A 24,936-nucleotide genomic window follows, 5' to 3' on the forward strand; every position below is an offset into this window, starting at 1 on the left:
AGGGGCTGGGCCGGGGGCCTCGGGAGGTCCCTGCCCGCCTGAAGCCCTCGCTGGACACGGGAAGCCGGACGGGGGCTGACACCCAGGGGCTGTCACCCCAGACCTGACGCCCTGAGGCAGCCGCCCCGGCCCTGCGCGCTACCTGCGCGCAGCGCGCAGCCCCACCTCAGCGTCCCGCAGCCAAGGCGGGGCCGCCCTGCGCTTCACCTCACCTCACCCACCCCATCCCCAAACCACCCCCATCCCAAACCCATCCCCACGACCCCCAAACACGTCGCCACCGCCCCCTCCCCGCGGCCACCTCCCGCGCACACCTCCCCCCCTCACCCCCACCGCCGCCCCTCCCGCCTCCATCTCCCCCCTCCCCACAACCCCCTCCCGCCCAGCCGCTTCGCCCCTCCCGCGCCCCTCAGCGCCGCCTCGCGATTGGGCGGGCCCTCCCGTCACTCCGCCGCGGCTCCGCTCTGCGATTGGCCGGCGGCGCCGTCAGTCTGCGGCGGGGCCGCGCTCGGCCCCTTGTTGTCAGGGCTCCGTGCGGGGCCGCGGCCGCCGTTGTTGCCGTTAGCGGCGGGGAGGGCAGCGCTGCCTCCGGCCTCCTCTCGCGGGGAGCGGGGCTCCGCCGCCGCACCATGGCCACCAGCACCACGGGCTCCACGCTGCTGCAGCCCCTCAGCAACGCCGTGCGCCTGCCCGTCGACCAGGTGAGGCGGAGGGAAGCGCCCAGCCCCGCCGCTGATGCACCGGGGGGGGGCAACGCACCGAGCCCGGAGCCCCCTCATCGCCTCCCCCCCCCCATCAGCCTCCCTCCCCCCCCCGGGGCACGGCTGCTGTGGGGTGAATGGGGGTGAGCGGGATCGTAGAGTCGTTTTTTGGGGTCGGGGGGTGTGTGGGGTGACCCCCCCCGGGAGCCACAGCCCCTGGTGGCTGGGCATTGTGTGATAGGAGGGGTCCTGGGGGTGCTTGGTAGGGCTGGGGAACGGGGGTTTGGGGTTTTTAGGGATTTTTTTGTTTTTTTTTGGGGGGGGCTGGGGTGGTGTGGGGTGGTTGTGGGGGGAGTGGTGTTGCCCCCCGGGATGTATGCGGGCTTATAAATGTGTGAGTAACTTGGAAGTGGCTCCTCTCTTACAGCACCGAGAAACTTCATATGAGGCATTCTTAGGGGCAAAAAAAAATCTGTGTTAATGTGTGAATGAATGGAGCAGGTCAGGAGGCTCCCTCACGTAGAGGGAGGTGGTGGTTCCTCTCTATGAAATGCACCTCCTGAGTGGAAAAAAGCAATCGGATGCCAAACGCAGAGCAAGGAGCACGTTTAGTGACTTCTGGGAGTGCCCAAACTGTGTGCTTTTACTCTTTTCTTCCTTTTGTTCGAATGGAGGTGAGACAACCTGAGGTTAAGTACACCTACAGAAATGGCTCTTCTAGAAACCTGCCAAAAGCCGGTGAATTTGAGCCAAGCTGGTTGTGGAGGAGTGGATGTGGTGCACAGGTTGCAGTGCTGCCCGCATCCTGGGTCGGTGGCGCCACATGGCTCCGTGCCTCCGACGTGTGGACTGTGAGCCCTGCCAGGCAGGTGCCACACGTTTATTTCCTTTAAATGGGCAGCTCCATCAGGGTACCGTAAAAGAAATAATAAGAGATGACCGTCTCTTTGTGGCGTGATGCTGGTGTCGTGTAATTATCTATTCATAACAGCAGCCATAAATTTAATGGCTTCGTGACGTGGTGCTGCTTCTACCCAATTTATTTGAAGTACTGCTGATATGGCATTTTGATGGTAATGAAGTTACTTTTTATCAAAGCCTGGAAAACTTCCCTGTAGTGAATGTGTTGCAACAGATGCCCCTGGAAAGGCAAGATGGTTTTGTAAAGCGCTGTGCTTGAAGCTCTGAAGCTTTGGGGGATAATCACAATGGAGGGTGGCTAACCGCATGGTTTAAAAGACTTCCTGATAAGCAGCTAAAAATATACATGTTTTGTTTTGTCCACATCAGTGGACCATAGAAAATACAGGCCCAGGTGTGTACGAAGAGCCTTGTGACCGAAGCATGGAATGAAGAGTTATAGGATTATGCAGCACTGAGGGGAATGCACCTTTAAGTGATCACAAACAAACAAGCGAAAAACCCAACACTCAAAGTCAGATTTCTGTAACCTCTCAGCTTAAGAGTCTGTCTTGATCGTAAGCTTGTAATACAGAAAGAATGTGAAATGTGTTCAGTGTAATCAAATCAAACGTGGAGGAGAATGAGGGCAGAGAAGAGAAAGTGCTGATACTGTGTGTGTGCTCAAAGGTTACGTGTGGCATTTAGTGATACTATACACATACCAGTATGAAAATGTAGCTGTGTGTGTGAGGAAAAAGAAATAAAAAAGAAAAAGGGGGGTTCTGATTAGTAAGTAGGTTGTTTCTACTACCTCATCCGAACGCAGACTGTGGAGCAGGTACTTGAAATGGGTGCTCTAGAACGATGTGCTGCAGCAGCACTTGGAACCGATGGGTATAGATGGGTGAGATTTGTTTCTCCACTTGTATGTTTTGGTTTTGACCACAAGTAGATGCTAATTATATCTGAAATGCCATGATGGTGAGGTGATCTACAATTAAGCCGTTACTTTCTGTAATTATCCTGCTCTAAAGTTTTACTGAAGGCAGAGGTGTGTAACTCTGGGAGCCAAATCCAGATAGCGTGTGTCAGTGCTTCTCTGCTGCCCGGGTATTCAAACAAACGGACCGAGAAGCTCGCCTTTTTGGCAGTGAGCGTAAGTGGAAACTTCAGTGAAAGGTGAAGCTTCTATCTCTAATTTCAATCTAATCAATCAGATCGGAATTCGGGTGGTTGAGCATGAGGAATCAGTTACTTTTGGACTTCGTGTTTGGTGGAGCTGGAGGCACAGACCTGAGCCTTGTTACATGCTGGTTAGGGACCACTGTGGAAGATGCAGAGTGACAGCTCCACCAGAGCCCTTTGACATACTTGTAAGAAGAAGAATCTCCTCTGTGCTCAGCTGTGTTGCCAGATAAAAGCTTTGTTTCTTTAAGATTGCTCTTCCTCGACTTTTCCTCTTGGTAGTGGAGTACCAGTTAGCTACTGGAATGGAGACAAACTCGTTTTCCTCTTCTGTGTGTATCCCCCAACAAGGTGTTACGCGATAACTTGCCCCTACCTTAACCCTTCCTTTAGCTGTTCTCTTGCACCAAGGTAACTGAAATGTCTGCTTGGAAAAGCTAATGCAATCCTCATGGGCTGCTTCGTTCACTGAAGAGGTTTTTTTTTTTCTTATTACTTCCAGTCCTTTGTAGCTAGGGAAGATGGTTGGTATGAGCAGCAACCTAGAACAGTCTCTGTAGGTTTGGGAAGGCAAACTTGCCTACTTTTTTTGGATTTTGTCATAGCAAAAAGTTTTTTGCACTCCATAGGGGTGAAAAGCCTAATCTAAGAACTGTCTCTTCACTTCTTGGAGCATCTAAGTTTGCTGCTCTTCGAAGGAAGCGTCCTGTTGATGACAACTGTCTTCTTTGGTCCTTAAAGTTAATGAAGAGTGAACGCACGTAATTGTACCACTGTTCTCCTTCTGTCTTGTTGGAGGAGAGAGGGAGTAAAAGTAATGTCCTTCCCACCCCTTACAGATAAAGAGAAGTGTGGCGAGAATTACCATGAAAGCGTGGCTGCTTGAGGATTATATGTTGCATAATGCATCAGGGTTGCAACTCTGTTTTATTACTGTCTTGTTTCTCACCTGTGCCTCTAGTTTTCCTGGCTATACTCCTGTCATGTTTGTGTGTCTGCCATGTTTTTCTTTCTCCAAGGTGAAGCCTTGACAGGATAGCGTGCTGGGCTGTGGTCCATTTCTACTTCTGGCACTGTCTTGCTGAGTATGTGTTGGCAAATAGCTTCTATTGCTGATGTATCAGCTCATCTGCCATTAATTGGAGGCATTTAAATTTGTTCTGAAATGAGAATGGTCCTAGGAGAGCAGAGCTTTCTTCTTGGCTTTGGGTCTCCTCAGGGTAAGTCAAGTTCAGAGCATAATCTCTGCTTTCGCTGCTCCCACCAGAGGGAGCAAAGATTTTTTCTTGTCTGAAAATTGGCAAAAATTAGTTGAAATATTCCTGCGGTTCATTTGCCATAGAAACAGCCAACTGTTATAAAGGAGTAGCTGGCAGGGGAGGTGGGAGGTCGGTTACCACAATACGTGAGCCTCAGCTGTCGGCACGGTTGTCTGAGAGATTGATCTTGAGATTTGGAGTTATGGGCTGGGGAACTGGATCAGCTAACTGTAGTGATCGTCTTCCAGATAAGAAAAGAAAGAGCGCAGCCGCAGCTACTGCGTGGAGAGTGTAGCCATGGTGTAACTACGTGAAGATACGTGGATTGAATAAAATGTCGTGTGTGGTTATACGCTTCACGTAGGAAATAAAGATGAGCAACATTTTTCAGCAGAAGTCACCAAATTTCCTTGCTATTTCTATACTTGTTTCCCCCCCCCCCACTAATTTTAGCTTTTATTTGAATAATTTGCTTATTTGTGTAGAATAGATGGAATTTTCTACATGAGCGCCACCAACATTCACAGAATCTAGACTGACCTTTTTTTTTAAGAAGAATAGGCATGGAAAGCTATGTGAACCATATAAACTTCCTTACTTCAGAGATTGCAGGCAAGCCTGCTGCATCTTTGCATCACTTGCAGCGTGCATTTCCCCGTGCAGAGGATTTGCCTGAGTTCCTTTCAGCGTGCCCTGAATGCTTGGCGTGCAAGTGGTGAGCACTGATGTGTGTTGAGCCTTCACCTTTCTCCTTGCTCTCGTCAAGGAGAGTAGGCAAGATCTTATGCATGTATGAAGGGAAAAAAAATATGTTTGGCAAGATGTATCTGTTTTTTTTTTTGACTTTATTTGGATGCTTCGGAGATGAGCCGCAGCTGGAGCTTGTGTAGGAGACCAGGCTTGGAGCTGGTATCAGGAATCATTTTGCTTAGCAGCAGCATGCACCTGGTTTGCCTGCAGGAAGCATCTGGACACACATCTCCTGTTATTTTCCAAAGTTTTAGGCATTTGTGATGCCTTAGTCTCCCTTGTTTTCTACCCGGGCAACCTAACGTAGCCTCCTGAGGGCTGAAATGCCTTAGTCTAATGAAAGCCTTTTTGTTCAAATACAGAGGAGAAATTAAAAACTTTGTCTAGCCATCCAGAATTTGTGTTAGACCTTGTATTTGTGTTAAGAATTACATCCTGTGTGTGGCTGTGAAATATGAAGCAACGTATTGATTTCCCCCCCACCCCGATGTAACCCAGGAAACTTATGAGTAATGGAAGTGAGTAAGAGTAGTATTGATGGGTGTGTAAAATCCAAACACCGCAGATAAGGGAGCGGCAGGACGAGAAACCTGTGCCCCTACTTTGTGCTGGTCTTTCCTTATCTGCTGCTAGCAGCAGTCGGAAGAATGAAGGGTGTGAAGCGAAGCGAGATCTCCTGTGACAATCCACACAGGCTGCAGGGCGTGAAAAGAAGCTGAAGGAAGTGCCCATGTCCATTCTGTGCGTGCCGTGCCCAAGGAATGGATGGTTCAGATACTTTAGACTTGCTAGCAAAGCGCAGGGATGATATTTTTTACCAGTTTCTTAATTAACTTCCCTTGGACTAGTGGAAGGGAGGGAATATATCATCACGCAGGTCTGGTTTCTCTGCAGGGATGCCTTTCCTGGAATTTAGTGTTCAGGTGTTGACCTAACTCCTCTGGGTGTTGCTGGCTGAAATTGCTCTGTCGTGTGAGAGGTGTGGAGAAGGATGGAGTTGGAATAAAAGAAGAAAATCAATAGGAGAAGCGACTGCCTTGAAAAAAGGAGTGGGAGCTGCAACAGAACTGGAAAAGAAAAGACAACAAGACACTGGATACACTGCTGGAGAAGATGGATCAGTTGCTGGGTGGAGGAAAGTCTTGGTGCAAGAAAGGAGTACCTCTGATTTCACGTTTATAAATCTTGTTGAAAAGACTTAAACCATATGTCTACTTTAATTCTTTAATTTTTACAGAGACAGCAGTAAGTTTTCATTTTGGTACAGCCTTACTCACACTGAGAGTGGGGATTTCTCCCAGTTTTGGTGAAGTAGTGGAAACACTCAAATGCAATTCCAACCCAGGGTTTCTGCAGCAAGCATCTAAAATAAACAGGCTTTACCTGAACAGCCCGGAGTCACCTGCTTTGTTCTGTCAAACTGTTTTTCCCTTCCTTAGGCAATTCATTTAGCTGGTATTTAAAAAAAAAAAAAGCTTCCTGACTTGGGTACAAGTCATTTCTGTCTTCAGAGTGCCGCTTCGAGATTGCCATAGGAACTCTGCAGTCCTGGGATGCTGAAAAGAAATACTGGGGTGGCCAGAGAACAGGCTAACAGAGAAAAAGCATTAAGGCACACTGAAGGTGACAAGAGGAACTTATTTTACTGCAAGCGCAGTTGCTACTGCGTGGCTTTGTGTTTATTTTTGAAGAGCTGCTGTTGTAAATCCCTTCCCTGCAGCTGTAGGGCTGGCTCTGCTCTGCAGGCTGGGGTGGGCACAGCGCTGATTTAAAGGGCGCTGTGAACATGGCTAAAGCTGAAACAAGTACTCTTGGTCACTCACTAGCCTCAACGTTTGATTTTTTTTTTTAACTCCTGCCTGCCTGCTCCTGTTCTGGCCTGATGAAGCTCTGCTTTACAGCCTTAATTATGGCATGTCTTTATTACGTTTCTCTTTTTTGGGTGATCTGTGCATTTCATGAGGAACAGTTGCCTAGGTTTTCGCTCGTTTCCCAAGCTTTTGACCAAGGGAGTTTAGGCTGTGGGGCTTTGTTTTCTCTCAGAAGGTGGGGAAATTGCAGGTAGCCAGGTGAAAGCCTGTTTATTTAACGTGTGCATCGGTACAGTATTTCGTTTAAAAAGCACGTTGGTGCAGTTCTTCTGTTAGAGATATTTCACTTTCTTTACCTTGGAACATAGTTTAAGCTGGTGTGTGTGTGTATATATATATATTTTTTTTTTGGTATTTTAGCATTCGTTGAAGTGAGCAGAGCTGTCTGGCTCTTTCGAATTGTCTGCTTATTGTAAATGGTTTCCAGCAGCTCAGCCCTCCTTGCAAGGGATCCATACCTCTGCCTTCTGTTCTGCAGTGATGCATCCAAAGGGGAAGGAGCTATTTCGGGTTGGCTGTAATAGTGCAATTTTACTGCCCTAGCTGGGATTTGAGTTTCCATTTACTTTGTAAGTGGCTTAAGCTGAAGACGAAGGTGCTGGTGTTTTGGTGCTTGTGGGCAGCCTGTTTGGTTGAATAGCTGCGGGGCTATATTCTGCACTGCTAACGCTTCTGCTGTACAGAATTCCCGATCCTTCTGTCGTGGGGTTAAATATAAGAAGTTAGAGAAGGTATGTCAAGGTAGACGCATAACTCTCATTGCTTAAGAGTTATTAGGTGTTACTTAATTCCATTCCCTTTTAAAATGCTTAAGTTGAAAAGCAATTACAGCTCTGGATAGTGCCCATTGCTTCTGCAGGCTGTAGGGTGTATTGCAAGGAGTGTACGGGGCTATTCTGGCGCTTGGAGGCATTGGAGGTGGCTGACTTCCCACAAATGAAGATTTAGATTAGGTATAAGGGAGAAATTATTTTCTCTGAAGGTGGTGAGGCACTGGCACAGGCTGCCCAGAGAAGCTGTGGATGCCCCATCCCTGGAGGTGTTCAAGGCCAGGCCACACGGGGCTTTGGGCAGCCTGGTGTGGTGGGAGGTGTCCCTGCCCATGGCAGGGGGTTGGAATTAGATGGGCTTTAAGGTCCTGTCCAACCCAAACCGTTCTGTGGTTCTAAATGATCCTGCGTTGGGAGGAACAGAAGGAGAGTAGAAGCAGAGGAGAAAGGACTCTTAGAGGTGAACAGTGGTTGTTTAAGGGAGAGGGCACTGAAGTCTTTTTTTTTTAATGGAGAACACCAAAGCTGAATTATGTTTTGGGGATGGGGAACGTTTGTTTCCCCTGCTAAGTAAAGGGACTAGTGCTGTTGCTGGATTTCTGCAGGCTTTATAAACAAGGGTCTTACTTTGTAAGCTTGTGTTGCTTGTTTTGAGCTGCATTTTGGTTTCAATTTCTCACATAGCAGAACACAACAGTACTGTCTGGTGAACGTGTCTGCTTCTGCTTATATCAGAAAAGGATACTCCCATAGATGGTAGTTTCTTGCTGTCTTTTTAAATAGCTAGAAAAACGAAATAAACTGAAAGTTTTTTTTAAAAAATCAGGCTCTAAGTATTTAATACTCTGTGTTAAAAGCTTGTCATTCAAATACACCTTTGGATATCTTGTATGTTGCTGTGTCAGTAGAGGTTTTGGTGTTAGTCGTGATGTGCATGTGTGCTGTATGCTTATGATAAAAAGGCACGCTTCCCAGAATTTAGTTGTAGACTTGGTCTTTGACAAAGTGTGCTTCCAAACAGTCCCAGACTATTGTGTTTTGATGGTGCAAGCCTTTTTTCCTTGGTAATCTGCAATCTTTACCTGCCCAAATCAGTTTCTGCTCACCAGAAGTGTGAGGCTGCTACAGTTTTGAGGGGGAGAAAGGGGGAAATAAAAAAAAACACAACAAAAACAGCATTCTTATTCCAATTTTCACCTTTGAAGCAAGCTTGCTTCCTAGATCTTGGCTATTGCTGTGAATATGTAGCTGTTCAAAGCTCAGTATCAATAATGCTAAGTCCTTATGAGCTGGTCAGAAAGCATACCCTTCAACGGTCCTCTTCCCATCCTTGATGAATGAGTGAGTGTTGGTTGTTTTTACTGTAAAACACATGCATGGTTTTATTGTAAGCCCTTAGTCCTACAGTTTTTCATACCTTGAGTGATGATTTAGTAAGCAGTATTTTGAAAAGCTGGCTGGATTTGATGCTCATTTATTGCGTGAACCGGATTCATGGGGTCTCCATCATGTTTGTTCTTCAGGATGTTCTCCAGCACGCTGAAAAATTACATGCTAGAAATTGAAAGTTGATACTGGAAATAGAAATACTATTATTAACGTATGTCATGTCTGTCTTTTGTTTTGGACTAAAATCAGCTTGGGAAGACAGCATCCAGAATCTGAGTTAAGTCCTTCCAGCTGCCAGTAAATTTGTATGAAGTATATTAGTGTGATGTTGAAGAGTGCTTGCCAGTAGTGCTGAAGGTGGCTGACAATGGCTAGAGCACGGACTTAAAGCACGGGCTGCTAAAAGAGGAGCTATGCTTGAACGCCAGCCTGAAAATGACGATCCCTTCGCTTGGGGTGCTGTATGAACATGGAGTAACACAATCTTTGCTACAAAGAAGTGTCTCAACATTTTCCTATCCTGATACTACCCAAAATAACCACGGCTGCTTGTCCTCCGTTTCCTTGTATTTCACACATGAGGTGAGGTTGAGACGTCAATGCAGAGCGCTAATTAGTTAAATCTTCATCATGGAAGATGCTTGGTATTATTTGAACCCAAAACCGAAAATGTGCTTGAAAGCATTGCCACAGGATTTACGACCTTTGGATTGTAAGAGGAATGCCAGCTTCTTCCTGCCAGTTAGAGAAATGTGCTCTGAATTGAACTATCAAATGTCATTTAACTTAATCTGTTTCTCTGGAATTCTTTCCAACTTTTCCCAAGAAATTGAAGAAAATTACTAAATGCTTTGATTTAGAGTCTTGTCATGGGATTGTTTTTTTTCGATTTTGGGGGAATAGTTGGAAAATTGATTGTCGCTTTCCAATAATTGTTCTCGCTCTTTGTTTCGTAGTGGTTTGGCAGTAGGCAGTTACTGGATAATTGTACAAGCTGTTTGTTCCTTTTCTTTCGCACTGGATGAAGGTTAGAAATTGGACAGCAGATGATCCATCTGTACTGCTCTGTGGTTGCTGTGGAGAAGCATCAGCTCCCCAGTGTGAAAAGTAACTTTTTGGGAACATCTGTAGATGTTTTCAAGTCTTCAACTGACTGCTTTGGTGGGAAGGGAAATGGCTTTGACTTAACTGGCAGCAAGAACGAGCTAATACTGACATCTGAGAAACCAGCCATAACTGACGCTTCACCAGTTACAGTAAGGTTCGGCAATTTATGACAAGTGTGTGTCACCAAATCCGATGCTTGGAAGGGTTTGTGTTTACAATGCTGCTGCTAATAAAATTTATATTAAAAAAAAAAAAATCAAAGCCTCAGCTTGAAGATCAGTGCTGCTTTTTAAAGAAAGTGTACATTATTCTGTCTTAATGTGCTAGCTCTTGCAAGAGCTCTCTTCAAAGTGTTTGTATAATTGATATTCTAAAATGTTTTGGCTTTTCTCTCCAGTAACCATAGTTCTTGAAAAGACAGGAGAAAAAGGAATAATGCTCAATGTGTTTTACTTACTAGCACGATAGGGCGGTGTGGGAAACAAGGAAGATAACTTTGTTTCTGTGACAGAATGGGGAACCAAAAAATAGGTCTAGACAGGGAGATACGGAGTGATGCTGGCATCTTGCAGCTCAGAAAAATTCAATTCCGTGGAAGAAATATACCACTGTTTGGCATAAAGGGGGAAAATAAGAACTAAACTGCTTTTTTTTTTCAAATGAAGAATTAAAAAAAAAAAAAAGGAATCGACTTTAATACATCAAAAGTGTGCTCTTGAGGCCATAGGCACTCACTGCAGCTTACAGGTTTGAATGTTTTTTTCTGATCTGAGCAGATTTCTTTAAAAAAAAAAAAAAAGGAAATGAAGAAGCACGAAGAAGAGGTGACTTTAGAGAGATTGGGTGGATCATTGGCAGAGGAGAAAGTAAAACACAAAATCCCTCAATCTTTGGCACTCCCCACACCTTACCTTTTTTGCAAGGCACCTTACCATGTGTGTTGTATGTCCGACCACCTGCCCGTGCCTTCCAGGAGCTGGTGAGCAGAACTTCATACAGCAATATTGCTGCTTCTCCCAGGAATGTAGGCTGTACGAGCTGCTGTGATTAATTTGTGCTATTCAGTTAGGAATCATCTATATCGGTAGCATCCCTTGCTGCTGCTTTGGCTGCTCTTTGGAACGAGGCGAATGCCTTCTGTGCTGTGAAGGAGGATCTGGAGGGTTTGGCTGCGACACTTGGCTTTTGGTATTGAAATACAGCTGATGTGAAGAGGAAGCTGGGCCTAGAGTCTTAATTAGTACATAAAAATTGCACAGCAGTATGTTAAAAATGAGTTTCATAAGAAAAATAATCCTCTATATTTCATTTTAACATGGACTTTAAAAAAAAAATATTAATGGTTTATTAAAGATGCTGACTGTGTCAGAAGGTTGGCGGTTTCTACTGTTCAAATGAAATGTTTTGCCAAAACTCCCTCTCAGTGATGAAAACCCTTCTGAGCAGTCACTGACCTCTCTCCTCCTCTTTACATAAAGAATTGTTCTCTCAAACACTTTTTTCCCAAGAAACAATTTTTATTACAAATGCATGTCATAATTGCATTTAAACTTCGAAAAGGCTAAAATTAATGTGTTTTTAAGTTTTATTATAAACTTTCTATTGACTTTTTTTTGCATAGTGTATGCAATTTATGAAATTTATGATGTAGATAGTTTAACACGGAGTTAATAGTGTAATGGATTTGCTAGAGTGGCTGGGGAAGAATAGTCCAAACATTGAAACTGTGAATTTGTCCTGATGGCTTACGTTTGGCACGAAGTGTGCTTATCAGCTGCACTGGCTATACAGCTGGGCTTGCACCAGAGGACTAAATTGCTCCAATACATACAGCAGGTTTTGTAATACCTTAGTGTGTCAAAGTGGTATTTAACAGGTACCTACATGAATCACTGCCAAATGATAACTTGCATCATGGTTGGAAGATTTTTTTTATTCTTCTCTATACCTGTACAGCAATATGTAATTGAAAGCTGTCTGGGACTTTCAGGTGTCAGTGCCGCTATAAGCTGAGCTGTTGGCATGACCTGTAACCTGAGGAGGCCAAAAATTCTAGTTTTCTTATAAACTTGCTAAATTACAACTCTTTGGGGTGAAACTTGTCATTCCATGCATTGGCTCAGATTTTTTCACCCCTATGAAGTCTGAGCTTCAAGTGGATCAGGGCTTTTATTTCCTCAGTAAAACCAGAGCTGCTTATAGGGGCAGCTTTTATGACTCGGGGGAGACAAGTTAGAGCTTGGTTTGAGGAATCAATCGTCCTGCTTTCATGAACGTCGTCTTTGTTCTTTGTGGGTGTTCTGCTCAAGCCTGACCAAATCACGAGGTGTTTAAGTTTTATTCTGCCCGTACTCAAAATGTTATACGAGTTTGACATAAGTTTGCAGAAGGTACACAAGTATATCGTTCCCAGATGTTGAGGTTACCGTATGTAACATTTGCAAACTAAATAGCTGCTTGGCTCCACGTGTTTTCTGTGGAAACTTTCAGGATGATCATGTCCAGCTCCGTCCTTGTACCTCCCTCCTCATTTGCTGAGTGGCTGTTCTCTTTGTCGTCAAGCCAGCTGGATAATTCTTGTGCTCTGTTTCAAGGCAAGTTGTATATCTGTAGATCTTCATGTAGCTCAGCGTGGAGCTCTTGCTGAAGCCTGATGCTGGGTTAAGGTGGGAGTTGTAATTAAGAAAAGGCTGAATGCTAAATTCTGGTTATCTTCACTTCGGTAAGAACTGCAGGGCAGTAGGAGCGTACCTGTTGAATGACCTTGTTGGCACTGAGGACCCAGCACTGGTGCTGTAATGATTTTGGGAAACCTAAACTTGCCTAGTTCTAGTCCATAGACTAAATGTCCTTTTTCCTTTGGAATATGTCTTCTGTAGTTTTTTAAAGCCAAACTGAATGAGATATGTTGATATGAATTGTGTTATTTGGACTCTGGTGTACAACGCATGCCAAAGCATCTTTAAGTGAGGGTGATTGGGTGAGTTGCTTCAGATGCCATCCTGACCTTCACTAAAACACTGTAGGTGCTGAAATGCGAAGTGAATAGGATGGGATTTGGGAATCTTTGGTTCTCCTTTGACTTCCTATGTTATCATCAAGGGATTATCCTCATTTCCATGTAGAAAAGAGTTGCTACTTCAGATTGGGAGAGCGGTAGAAATCTGCGCTTTGGTTTGAAGCAATAACTGGTAATCGCAATTAGATAGAAGCACTGACTTTGTGGTAGAGGTGCTGGGTTTTGTTTCTGTTGAATATCTGATTGCTTACATTTTCAAAATGCATACTAAGTGAATATTTAGCCTGTGATATCGTATGCTTAAAAGTCAGGACAAGCATCAGATGAAGATTATCAATACGACTGTCATGCAGCCCCACAGAGGTCACAAACTCTTCCACGTGAGCTCCTTTCCCTGCTCAGAGTGCCAGTCCCTGGCTGGCTGGTTTCCACCTCTGTGTCTACCACGGAGTTTTGGTGATCTGGAGAAACCATGATATGAAAATGTCCTAAGGATGCTTTTCAATTTTCCTTGCATTTTGTGGTATTTTGGGCCTTATTTATAGGAATGCTGAATATTCATAAGATCAGCTGAAGTTATATTTTCGAAGCACAGCTTCGATTCAAGTTGTGTCAAAAGTACTGACTAAAAAACTAGACACTGTGTGTTTGAAATCAGGCAACCAAAAGTAGTGGGCATCTATTTCTCACTTTGGCATTTTGTTATGTAGTCTTCCATGTTGTGGTCAGATCTGCATAAACACGTCTGGGGAAATGTAAGGTTTTGTATTCAGCGTAGGATGCAGATGTAAGTATTTAATGGGTTGTAGGGTGAGGGCAAAGACTTGGCAGTTGTCCATTTGCTGAATGAAGCAGAAATCCTGCTGGTGGAGAGCAGAACAGAGCAGCAGAGTATTACCAGAAGTAGGTACGTGTAAAGGCCGACCTGGAGGTATGTAGCTTTCAACTTCTCCCCTTTGCTATGGTAATCATAGGAGCCAGGTGATGACTCCTCTTCCCCAGGTCTTGCTGCCTTGCTTGCAGGGGTGATCTCAGAAAGAGGAGCATCATGAGGCACCGAACTGATCTGTGATTCAGCCAACACAGGGATTTCTGGGTGTTGTAAATCCAGCAATGCTAACTTGTTCGCTGTGCCATCGGTTCTGGGCAGGTATACGTGCCCTTTTCTTCCCTCTGCCTCTTCTCCTCACTTTTGTTCTGTATCTGTCCCAATTTTCTTCTGTCTTCTTCCCTGTCCAAGTCTGTCAGGAGTGCCAGTTCTTGAGGTCAGAAACACGATTGTTCTGCAGTACACGTAGCATGATTGCGGTATAAATATTCAAAACAAATGTCAGTACTGAATTCATAGTCAATTGCTTTGGCTCTATTTTTTCTTTCTTGCTCTCCTTAAAACATCAGTTTGTTTCTTTTTCAGGGGTTCATTAAACCTGTTTTGTATGAACCTTTTCAACTGAATCCACAGACTCATCCCAAGTCATAAATCTGTTTCATTTGCATCATTATGTATAATGGAGAGAAAACAGGTCAAGTTATGCCCTGACAGGATATCTCCTCTTTCACTTAGGATTCTTCAGATACTGTTAAAAGCATAATGTGAATGTGGGAGTACAAGAATGGATGGCAAAGTGTGTGTAATGGTTTGGTTTAGGGAACCTGCCCCTGTTTTTAGCAGCCTGTGTTCACAGCTTCTTTCCTTGCTAACTCTTAAGGGTTTTAGAGTAGTATGGAAAAAGGGGAGTTCTCCTTGAATTTACAACTGGGGTATCTATGAAACTGTTAAATAACACCAACTACCTGCAGAACTCATTAATTTCTACTTGGAATACGTCCGTGGCTGTGTGTTCTCACACCTGTACCTGTTCCTGCTTGAAGCTTGGCAGAGAACTGAAGGGATGGGCCAGCTGCCTTACGGTGCCAGCGGTGTTCCCTGTGCGGCTGCAGCACCAATATTAGCCCTGCTGTCACAAACATAAAAATAGCGTCGTCGTTGGACCCTGTGGAATTAAGATTATGTGTATATTTCAGCTAAGAGACATCAAACAGGCTAAAATTGTTGTGCTAAGGGCTAGCCAAGCATGCTGTATGTGGAAACGAGCTTATGGGGCAAAGCAGTGGTCCCCAAGGTCTTGCTTGTGATGGCTTGGGATGCTGCTCTTAGGCAAAAAGTTGTTAAGCAGTTTTCTAGCAAGGAGAAAATCAGTGGTGTGGGAAATACTCCTTTCTAAATAAAGGAATTCATCCAGCTTTTTGTAGCTTAGACGAGTTTTGGTAGCAGTTGCTATATTTCAGGAAATTATTTCTTTGTCGTGTGTTACTGGTAAATTTTTTTCAAGGCCACATTCAGAATAATTCTTCTTACTCATTGGTTTGGTGTTTTTAATTCTGCTTTTGCTTTCAGTATCCTACTGCCTTTAAATATGTAATATACAGGAGACTTTCTATATTCTGGAATAAACACCCTGAAGGGAGGAGGAATTTCTGCATCCACTCTACTTCTCTGTAGAGGAAGACAATGCGGTGTGCACCACATCTGCTTGTATACCACTGGAGGATGCTGCCATGGGCCTTGCTTTTGCCTAGGCCACAGAAGTGGTCTGCCAGTGATGTGCGTATGTGATGTGCATTTCCAAGTTCTATTAATTAAAAAAAAAAAGAAACAACATGCACACACAAAAAAAGAACAAAAAAACCCCCTGCAAATCCAGATCGTTGCATTACTGGGAGAGTATAAGTGATTCCATGGTTGAGAGAAGGCTGATTTGGCTGATTTTCCTGCAGAAAACCTGCAGGAAAATATTTAGAAGCTATAACTTCTTTTTTTTTTGATACATGCACAGGTTGTCTCTACAGGGTTGATGAATCTTTTCTTCTCCATAGTGGCTCATGGGAGGATTGGCTTGTGTTTTATGGAGGGATGGCTCTTGGGAGAAGCTCTGAAGGTGATGTGCTATGATAAGAGCCATGGGAGAGCTGAAAGTTCTGCAGATTGCTAATAGTTCATAGATACTTTTGTGAATTTCTAATGCACAAGCATGTGAGAATTTGTTTTTTCTTTTATACAGGTCAACTTTGTAGTGTGCCAACTGTTTGCCTTGCTCGCGGCTATTTGGTTTCGAACATACCTTCATTCAAGCAAAACTAGCCCATTTATAAGACACGTTGTTGCAACCCTTTTGGGCCTTTATCTTGCACTTTTTTGTTTTGGATGGTAAGTTGCACTTCATTTTACTTTTCAGGGATTTGTAATTTTTTCATTTCTTGTTTGCAGCTTTCATATGAAGAACTGTATTACGCGTGTTTTTTTAGCTGCTGCAAACGTGCAGAAAGGGGCTTAAATTTTGTGATGCAGTGCATGAGTTTTGAAAGACCTTCCATTTGTGAGCTGATAACTAACACGCTCTCTTCCTGTGGTTTTGGGAGGATGGGACAGGTGCAGTTTGTTTAACTTGTATCAGTTTTTCTGTAAACTTGCTTGAAAAGTATTCTCCTGAGGCACTGCACAATGTGATGTCCAAGAATTTCTTTAATATTCTCTGCATGAGCTAACTCACCATGTCCTTTTCTGAGTATTGAATATAATCTGACTTTTTGTAGGAAAAGTAACCAGAAATGCAGAAAGTCTTCTGTGATGGCTGCTTTCATATTTTTGATCTTCACACAGCATAGCAAGACAGAATGGTGGTAGGGTTTATAAAGAGGATACTTTTAGTTTAGTAATACTTTCTCTTCAAAATTACCAAATGGCTCCTATCTTCCCAAGTCGGTTTAAGATGAATTGAGAACCAGTTTGGTTTTATTGCATGGTAAACAAATTGCTCCCTCAATTTTAAGTGTATAGAGGGCTTAGATTTATACCAACTTTTGTAAAATGTTGCTGAACTACGGGGAATTATTTCCCTCCCACAAGCTGGAGTGCAGGTGGGAAGATGCATACAGTGTGTGCACGTGTGGCTGTGCACGCACCACGTGCGCATAAATCTGGAATTCCAAACCACAGATTTGGCCTCTACATTGGCATGTTGCAGAGGCTTCCCCACATTAGTTGGTAGATATTACTTTTAAATTTTGGAAAAGGAAAATCAGTAACTTATATTCTTTGGATTTACATATGCAATTTACTTGCTTATGTAATTGCGTAATTCCAATGCATGTATTAAACTTTTGGTTCTCGTATTCTGCTTTGAGACAGTGATCTGAAGACTTACAGCCCTTAGCAGGAAATGAGGAGAATGATACAGGAGACTTGCTAATGGGTGTGGTTTTCATGAGAGCCATATCAGTTTTAGAAGCTCGTTCTGTATCTATTGCTTTGGAAAAGGGAATCATTAACTGCAGCTTGGAATTCAGTGTTACCAAATATTCGTAACTCAAGTTGTGGATGGGAGGCTTGAGAAAGAAAGAAATGACCTTCAATCCCAACAGACATAAATAAAGATTATGGAAGACTCTTATTGGCAGTATGCCCTAAAAAAGAAACCAGAAAAATCTTATACCATGGTAGAGATGCAGGTTATTCTAGTTAGTTCTGTATCATACTTAGAGCAATTATTTTAGCTATGAACTTGTATTTTACTAAATGCTTTTTTCTTATAATCTTGGAATAAAACATTTTTGAAAAAGGCAGAAAATAACATAATTTAAGTGAGATATTAAAAGTACCTATTCTGTAAAAGGCTGATATTTGTGTTTCACTTGTGCCAATTCTTTTTCCTATTGCTGAAGTGTATATTGTGCAATGTTTTTTGAGGTTTTTATGTTTTTGTTTTTTTGTAATACTTGTGATGATGATGTCGGACAGGAAGAATTTTAGGTAATTATAACTTAGATGAGACTAGCTATTAGTGAATCATGACAGCAAGTGCAGATTGGATCATATTTTCCATAAAAAGTCATAATTTTCAAGGTCAGTTAATACTGAAGTGAGCTGTCTTCCCTCAGTTCATCATGTTTAGGCTTCGTAGGATTTTAGTTGGATAGAACTGGTTGAATGGCTTTGAAGACATTTCCATGTGAATGAATGAGGAATGAAGTTGGGAAATAGCTGAAAAGCTGAAAAAAAACACAAACCCACAGTATCAGTATAACAAAATATTAGCTGCTCTTTAGGCTGCTTTTCATGGGGAAAAATTCCCAAACCAGATCAGTGTCACTTGAGCACATATAAATATGTTAGAGGCACCTAGAATGCTGAAGTGAGAGAGAATCAGCTTACTGAACACTGTGTTTCTTCATCACTGGCAATGGTTTGCCACAAGTGTTCTACTAGCTCCTTTAAAATAAATATGAATATAAAAATATGGAAGTTACATTTAAATATGAAAATATACATAACATAAACATAAAAAAAATAGTAAAGAGGTGCAAAATGAGTAATATAGTTGGCCTTATTTGAGATCTGTTGTGGCAAACAGGCAAAAAGATACCATAAAACATTCATGTTATTTATACGTGAAACAATGCCGGATGAAAGTATTACAAGACCTAGTCTTTGTATTTTTAAGGATTATTAACGTTTGCTATGTTCTTGTTTATCAGCTGGAAAACTCTAGCTAAGTCTGTAGTCTTTGCTCATCCATGTTGTGCTAAAGGGGGAAGCTGTCAACAGAAGGGAGGGTTGCAGAAAACCTAAATAGAACTTTTTTTTGGAAGAAGTGATTAAGTTAGATTTTTGACAAGTCTTTTTAATTTTACATTAAATATGTATATATATAAAAATATAAAATAAACCACATACATTTTATTTATATTAAATTTATTGTTATTAATAAAAATGCATTGAGTGATTTATTTTTTTTCTTCCTAGGTATGCCTTACATTTTGTTATACAAAGTGGAATTTCCTACTATATCATGATCATAATAGGAGTGGAAAATATGCACAAGTAAGTATCCATTCTTTTCAAAAAATAAAAAAAAACTTAAAAAATGTTTCTGTTAAGTTTTCTTCTAACTGCACATATATGTAGTGCTTCTGGTTGTATTGGAATGTTCAGGTCTTACAGTGTTCAAATTCTGTTAACTGTGGTTTTATTTCTAGGAGAGAAAATGGTTCATCTGGGTATTTTTGCTGCCTTTTATAATGTCTAATGCTTGTTACAGTTGGCAGTATCCCCACTGAGACTTTGCTTGTGCTCTTAGCACCTGATTTTTTTTGCTATTACTTAATAATCCTAAGTGTCTCACAAGTATGAGTTAACTGTACAAATGAGACTTGATAACATTCAGTGCTAGAAGGAGGATATCTGAAGGGAAGAAAATTTGCATGAGACTTTAAGGTACTAAGTGTTTGCCCTCCTCTCTTTCTGTTCTTTGTAAGAAAAGCACAGTATGAATGCTGTCTTAAGTTAAAAATATTGTCATAGAGTTATATTTGTAGGACATTATTTGAGGTTTGCATGAATACGTTGGTTAGATTAGCAGTATCTGAATCTATCCAGAACAGAACTTCTTTTAAATCATTCTTAGAACCAGGAAATGCATGTCTCTTATTACTGTATGCGTATGTGTTAATATTCCGCTAGTTTAGAGATCAGAATCAAATTAGGTTCCCACTGAGTTAATTCCTGCATAAATGTTTAGCAAAACAGCAAATCTGTGCTTGAACAGGTTCCTGACATGTAGGAAGCTGTCAGGAAAGATGCTGGTAAAAGAACCAAAAAGGAAAACTGCTTTACACAGAAAGTGCAAAGCCAGGGCGGCTTTCATTTGTGATCCTGTCTATTAGAACACACTGCTGCTTTGTACCGTTACTGAATGTAAGTTTATTCTGGTTTTTAAAATACACCATGTTAGGCTCATATTTTCAGGATTGTCTTCAAAAGTTGACATCCAAACAACTACAGAAGTGAGAGAACATTAGCTGATCGGATGGCCAGTTTATTTCCTAGTAGTTAATTTGGTAAGAAGTTGCTCAGAAGCAACTATTGGTGTTGATTTCTCTTCAGAAATGTAAGAATGTCAATTGCAAGTTATATGGCTTAATATTCTAAAAGAAACTATGAATACAGTTAAGTGCTGCAAAGGGAGGTACCAGACAGGTCTGTTTGGGTCTTTGTTCTAACAAATTATGTATGCTTCTTGTAAAAAGCAATCTCGTGGTCATGTACTTGCTAGTAATTAGATAGGCATGAGTGTGTTTAATGTTCCTGTGTTAGAGCATGGGACTAACTAGCTCCTGATTCTTCTGATTCAACCCAAATGGTTCAACTCCATGGCCTGATCTGCTGAAATGATTGTGTGATGCACAACTCTTTAGGTATGTTCTCTGTTATTCCTAGCCCCTGCTCGTGTGAGGGTAAAACCTAGATGTGGGTACCAGGCTTCTGTTGCTGTATCACAGTGTGAGTTAATCGGATAAAACTGGAAATCTTCTCTTTCAGTGGAGGGGAAAAAATGTAACAAATAGTGCAATTTTAGTTACAAAGCAGTTACTTCAAATTGCATGCATCACATGTTACAAGTAGGTTAAAACAAGCTCTACTCTTAAGAATGGTAAGGAAAACAAGTAACTTTTAAAGCAAATAAGTTCTCATACTTCATGCTGACTAGAAAAATAAGCTTTATTCAAACTGCAATATTTTTGTTTCAAGTAAATATCCAATGAGCTTCTTTCACCAACCTTATTTTAATGATGCTATTTAATGAATTTACTTCAAGTAAAAAGGATAACACTTATGCTGCATAGTTATGCAAAATAAAATATGAAGACTGAACACTAAGTCTAGAAATAGCACTTGGAGTACAAGATTGGTGAGAGTATTAAAGTCATTAAAAACAGGTGTCGAAACTAAACCTGAAATATAGTTCGCTTGGTGTCTAGTGTTTTTTATAAGCCTGTTCATAGTTAGGCCTTTCAGCTGATTTCTGCTGATACAGCAGAGTGAATAGAAATTTTAAACATCTGGGAGCATGGAAACACAACAGCTCTGCTGCTGGCTATTTTCTGGCAGCAGTAGAAAAATTTGACTTCAGCTTCCTGTATTCAAAAAATATATTGATGGTCATGCTGCCAAATAAATAGGACACAAAAGTAGGGCCAGGAAGTGAGCTTGAGTGCTGGACTGTGGGCAATACCCGTTTGGTACAGTTGTGGCCTCCATCAGCTAGCACTAGGGCAATGCTTGGATGCTGTCTAGGAAACTAGAAGAGCTGCTTCTAGGAGGTAACAGAAGAGACTGTACAAGGTTTTCTCCCTCCATTGCCACAGTATCCCAGGAGGAGTGAAGTTTCAGGGTATCCCTAAATGCCTGGACCTTTCTGCTACGAAAATGTTAATCTGATGACTTTGTAGGACTCACTCTGGTTCTGCAGTCCTGAGGGCAGGTGGTATGGCCCGTGTCCTACTGGTGTGTGTGTATGCCCATCCCTTCAGATTACTGTTTATATATGCCTGCGTAGTTCAAGTTCTGGGATTCACTTCCTAGGTGGTAGAAGGGCCCACCCACTGCTGGCGGTCCTAGTCAGAGGTTACCTTTGTTGTTCATAACGTTCTTAAACTTAGACCATAAAATATCAAATACCCGTACATAATGTAAATACAGATTCAGATGATTTTATATTAAAAAAGCACTTGCATATTGTACTAAATATTTTTCTGATTATTCAAATTAATTCACGGAAATAAGGTTCCTTCTTCCCCTGCCTGCTGTCCTGCAGGTGAGTACATGGATTGGGAAAACAATCATCCCTGTCCATGGGGGAAGGTGTGGGGGGGTTAAAAATAAATAAAAACACAAAGAAGGAAGGAAACCTTGCCTTTGTGTTTTAGCAACTTTGGGGATAAGGTTAATTAGTGGAAGGAGATCTGAGACTTGAATTTATCGTTTTTATACATCAGTCTTAGTTAAAAGAGCATACTCCTGCAAAAGGTGGAATAGTGACATTAACTTTCCTGAACAGCTCAAAAGCTCTTATTTTTTGAATTTGCAACTGAGCTGTGTTAATATTTACTTGCAACACTTTCATGGCTCAGTTGTGAAAATGCAAGACATGTTTAACAAGTTCTCAATTGCAATGAGGTTGCATTTGGTAACTGATATGGTGTTAATGTGTTTTTCCTTATAAATCTTTGTTTCATTCTGTGGTGTGAAACTGCTACTTCTATAGAAGACAAAACCCCAAATGTCAGAGGGCTTTTCCTTAAAGCATTTGGCTACTGTTGGCTAGGAGTTATGTAAGCAGATCTTGCACAGGTGACTGGATGACAAGCTTTTTAAGGCTTCTAGGCAACTGTTTCTCTTTTGACCTAATTGTTCATTTTATGGTTGGTAAATAATGTCCCTTGGCCTGTGCGGAAAGGAAAGTCAATTATAGGGCTCACAGTTGCTTCACTGAAGTCAGTAGTTTCTCAGTGACTTCACTGATAAGACTGAAGTCCCAGCTGTGTCTGTGTAGAAAGTAAATCTGTTCATTTAACATCAGTCCTGTCAAACCTTGTAAATCTGATGTAAAACCAAGCAATGGGTGTGCTATTGGTGTCTGAGATGTTCTGCCTTATGCTCACAGTTGCAGGGTGACAGTTTTCTTGATCCAGAAGTCTAGCATTGAACTACGAAAACTTAAGAGGGTAAATTCTGGCTTTAGAAAAGATTCACTTAGCTATTGTCTGTCATATTTAAGGTGTAAAAAGAAAATGAATGAAGGACCTGGAAACTACTAGTGGTAAATATTTAATGAGTTGGGTATGTGTTTGCATAGAACTGATATTTTTTATAGAAGCTTCTGGTTTCCCAGAGCCTTGTAAAGGTTTCAGGCATTTGACTGATGTTGCGTAGAACACTTGTGTACATCTTTTATGGAAATACTTTCCTTTCACAATTATGTATAATACTTTTCATTTGGGACTATGTCACTTCTGTAGAATAGTAGTGATTGCTTATTTGGAAGACTATTTTTAAAAGATGATTTAATATATTGTTTCTTAGTTCTCTTTTTAGCAGTTAAAGAAGAGAAGCCACCACAGTCACATTGTTTTCGGCTAACTTCAGTAGGTTAATCATTCAAATACTTTGTAGAAGTTGATCAAGTACTGGCTGCTGGTTGAAGGCTAGCATTTTGAGCTCCTAGTGTTTTGCCACAGATTTAATCTATAAATGTTGTGCTGAAGGGATTACAAATCCCGTGTCCACCAGAGAAATGCAAATAAGTAAGCCTAATGATAGTAGGGATGTCTTGCAGAAGTCTGTCTTCTTAATTTGGAGGCTATAGTGGAGAAAGGCAAGTGTGGTGCTTTGAAGGTCTGTGAAGAACATATGTGATGTAGATAAAGAATTATTTTTTGTCTTCAAAAGAGGATCTGATGAAGCATCTAAAATTAGTCATCATCAAATAAACAGACTGAAATAACGACCTAATAATTGTTAAGGATCTGAATAAGAAATGCTATCAATTTCTAGTAGTAATTTTTCGCCAAACTAGGATTGGAAGCCTGTCAACATAATTACATTTCTTTGAAGGCACGAGGGCATCCAGAGAACTGTAAGCTATCTGGCATAACTTTTCAGTTGAAGTTTGTAATTTATTTATGTAACTTGAGTAAAATGTCTGCTACGTAGGTAGCTGCCAAAGGACAGTGGCCATAGCACTAAGAATACCTGGATTCAGAATTCATTAAAATATTAGCAGCTGGAAGCTGTTCTTCATATACAAACAAAATTTTTCTGCATTTGTTTCTACAGTTAGTTTTTATATCATTCAGCCACAAAAAAATTCAAGATGGGCATGGTGGTGGTAGGGGATATCAGATCTACAGGTTTAAGGTTTCTGTAGCCTTAAATAACAGAAAAAGCAAGTACTGTTTTGTCGCTGTGAGCAAATTTTGTTGCTTTATCAGATGGATGCTGTATGCAAAACAAAGATAACCCCAAAAATTCTGTTCTTAGGGAATGTGTATTTGATTAAAAAGACATTTAAAAGTAATTTCTGCATAGATGAGAATCAAATACATCTTATACTGTGGAAATTACACTGTTTGCATAGCAGTTTCATCCTCCCCTATTAGAAATAACTTTGAAGGCTAATCAGTGACTGTGTTTAGGAGAATATTTCAGTAGTTATCAACTAACAAGACTTAAGTTTTCCATTTTGAAGTGGCGTATATTTTTTTACAGTGAAACTGCTTCAGCATAAGCAGTGTTTAGCTAAAATACCTAATGCAAACTTCAAATATATGAAAAGATCATCCTTTTTTATTTTCTTTTCCATAAGTAGCAGTGAGATTACTTGGAGAGTTTTGTCCCATTCTAGTAGCCGTGATTAAGAAATGATTTGGAAAAACTGAATCTCATGGAAAGAGCCATAGCAGTGATTTGGGAGATTGAACCCAAGTATTGCTAAGAACCCTGTCAGGTCCTGTTTATTCGGTTCATTGAAGGACTACAAGAGAGTAAAGCATTCATACAGGAATTTAAATGGAGAGAAATTTTGTTTTAACCAAGCACTGCACAAAGTGAGTTAAAGGTACTGGAAGCAAGCTTCCCATCTCAGGAATGTAGCTGGAGACTGTTCTTTGCTATGAGAAATGCTAATAGGCTTCTGCCTCGCTTGTTGAATTGGCTAGCATGTTTTTTTAATTGGAAAGTGTATGGTCTGGTTCCTAGATGGTCTTCCTAGTTATGTAAAGTCTTTGCCATTACAAAAATCTTGAAGACTTGTTCATTTGCAGAAGTGAGTACTAGTTTCTTTTCTGCAGGAACGTAGCTTAACTCTGCATGTATACTGAAAAGGTTAAAAACAGAGTTAAAAATAGAACTAACAGAGATAACTGAAGCTTGTGATTTGAAATAGGGTCTATGTTTTTGTTAACTTTATCCTAAAGAAGTTTTGTTCTTCACTGCCAAGTTACTTCTTTATGTGGTTAAATCAGATGACCTACTTGTGACTCTCTTACCCACGCACATGAGGCCTCTGCACGGAGCTCCACTATCCTCTTGGTGCTGCCTTGGTAATTTATGGAGTTAGAACTTGGATGGGGCATGTCCTGTAG

General features: G+C 41.5%; 1 protein-coding gene across 1 annotated transcript in view; it reads left to right on the forward strand.

The window, feature by feature from the left end:
• The first annotated feature begins 488 nt into the window (after positions 1–488).
• The window catches only part of MBOAT2 (membrane bound glycerophospholipid O-acyltransferase 2), a 100,586-nt gene continuing 76,138 nt past the window's right edge, over positions 489–24,936 (forward strand). The window contains exons 1-3 of the mRNA XM_083828270.1: positions 489–701; positions 16,017–16,162; positions 18,758–18,835. Coding sequence (XP_083684396.1) covers positions 630–701; positions 16,017–16,162; positions 18,758–18,835 — 296 coding nt within the window. The 5' untranslated portion in view covers positions 489–629. The remainder of the gene's footprint in view (positions 702–16,016; positions 16,163–18,757; positions 18,836–24,936) is intronic.

Source organism: Anser anser (genome assembly GCF_964211835.1).
Source record: "Anser anser genome assembly, chromosome: 3".
Classification (NCBI taxonomy): Eukaryota; Metazoa; Chordata; class Aves; order Anseriformes; family Anatidae; genus Anser; species Anser anser.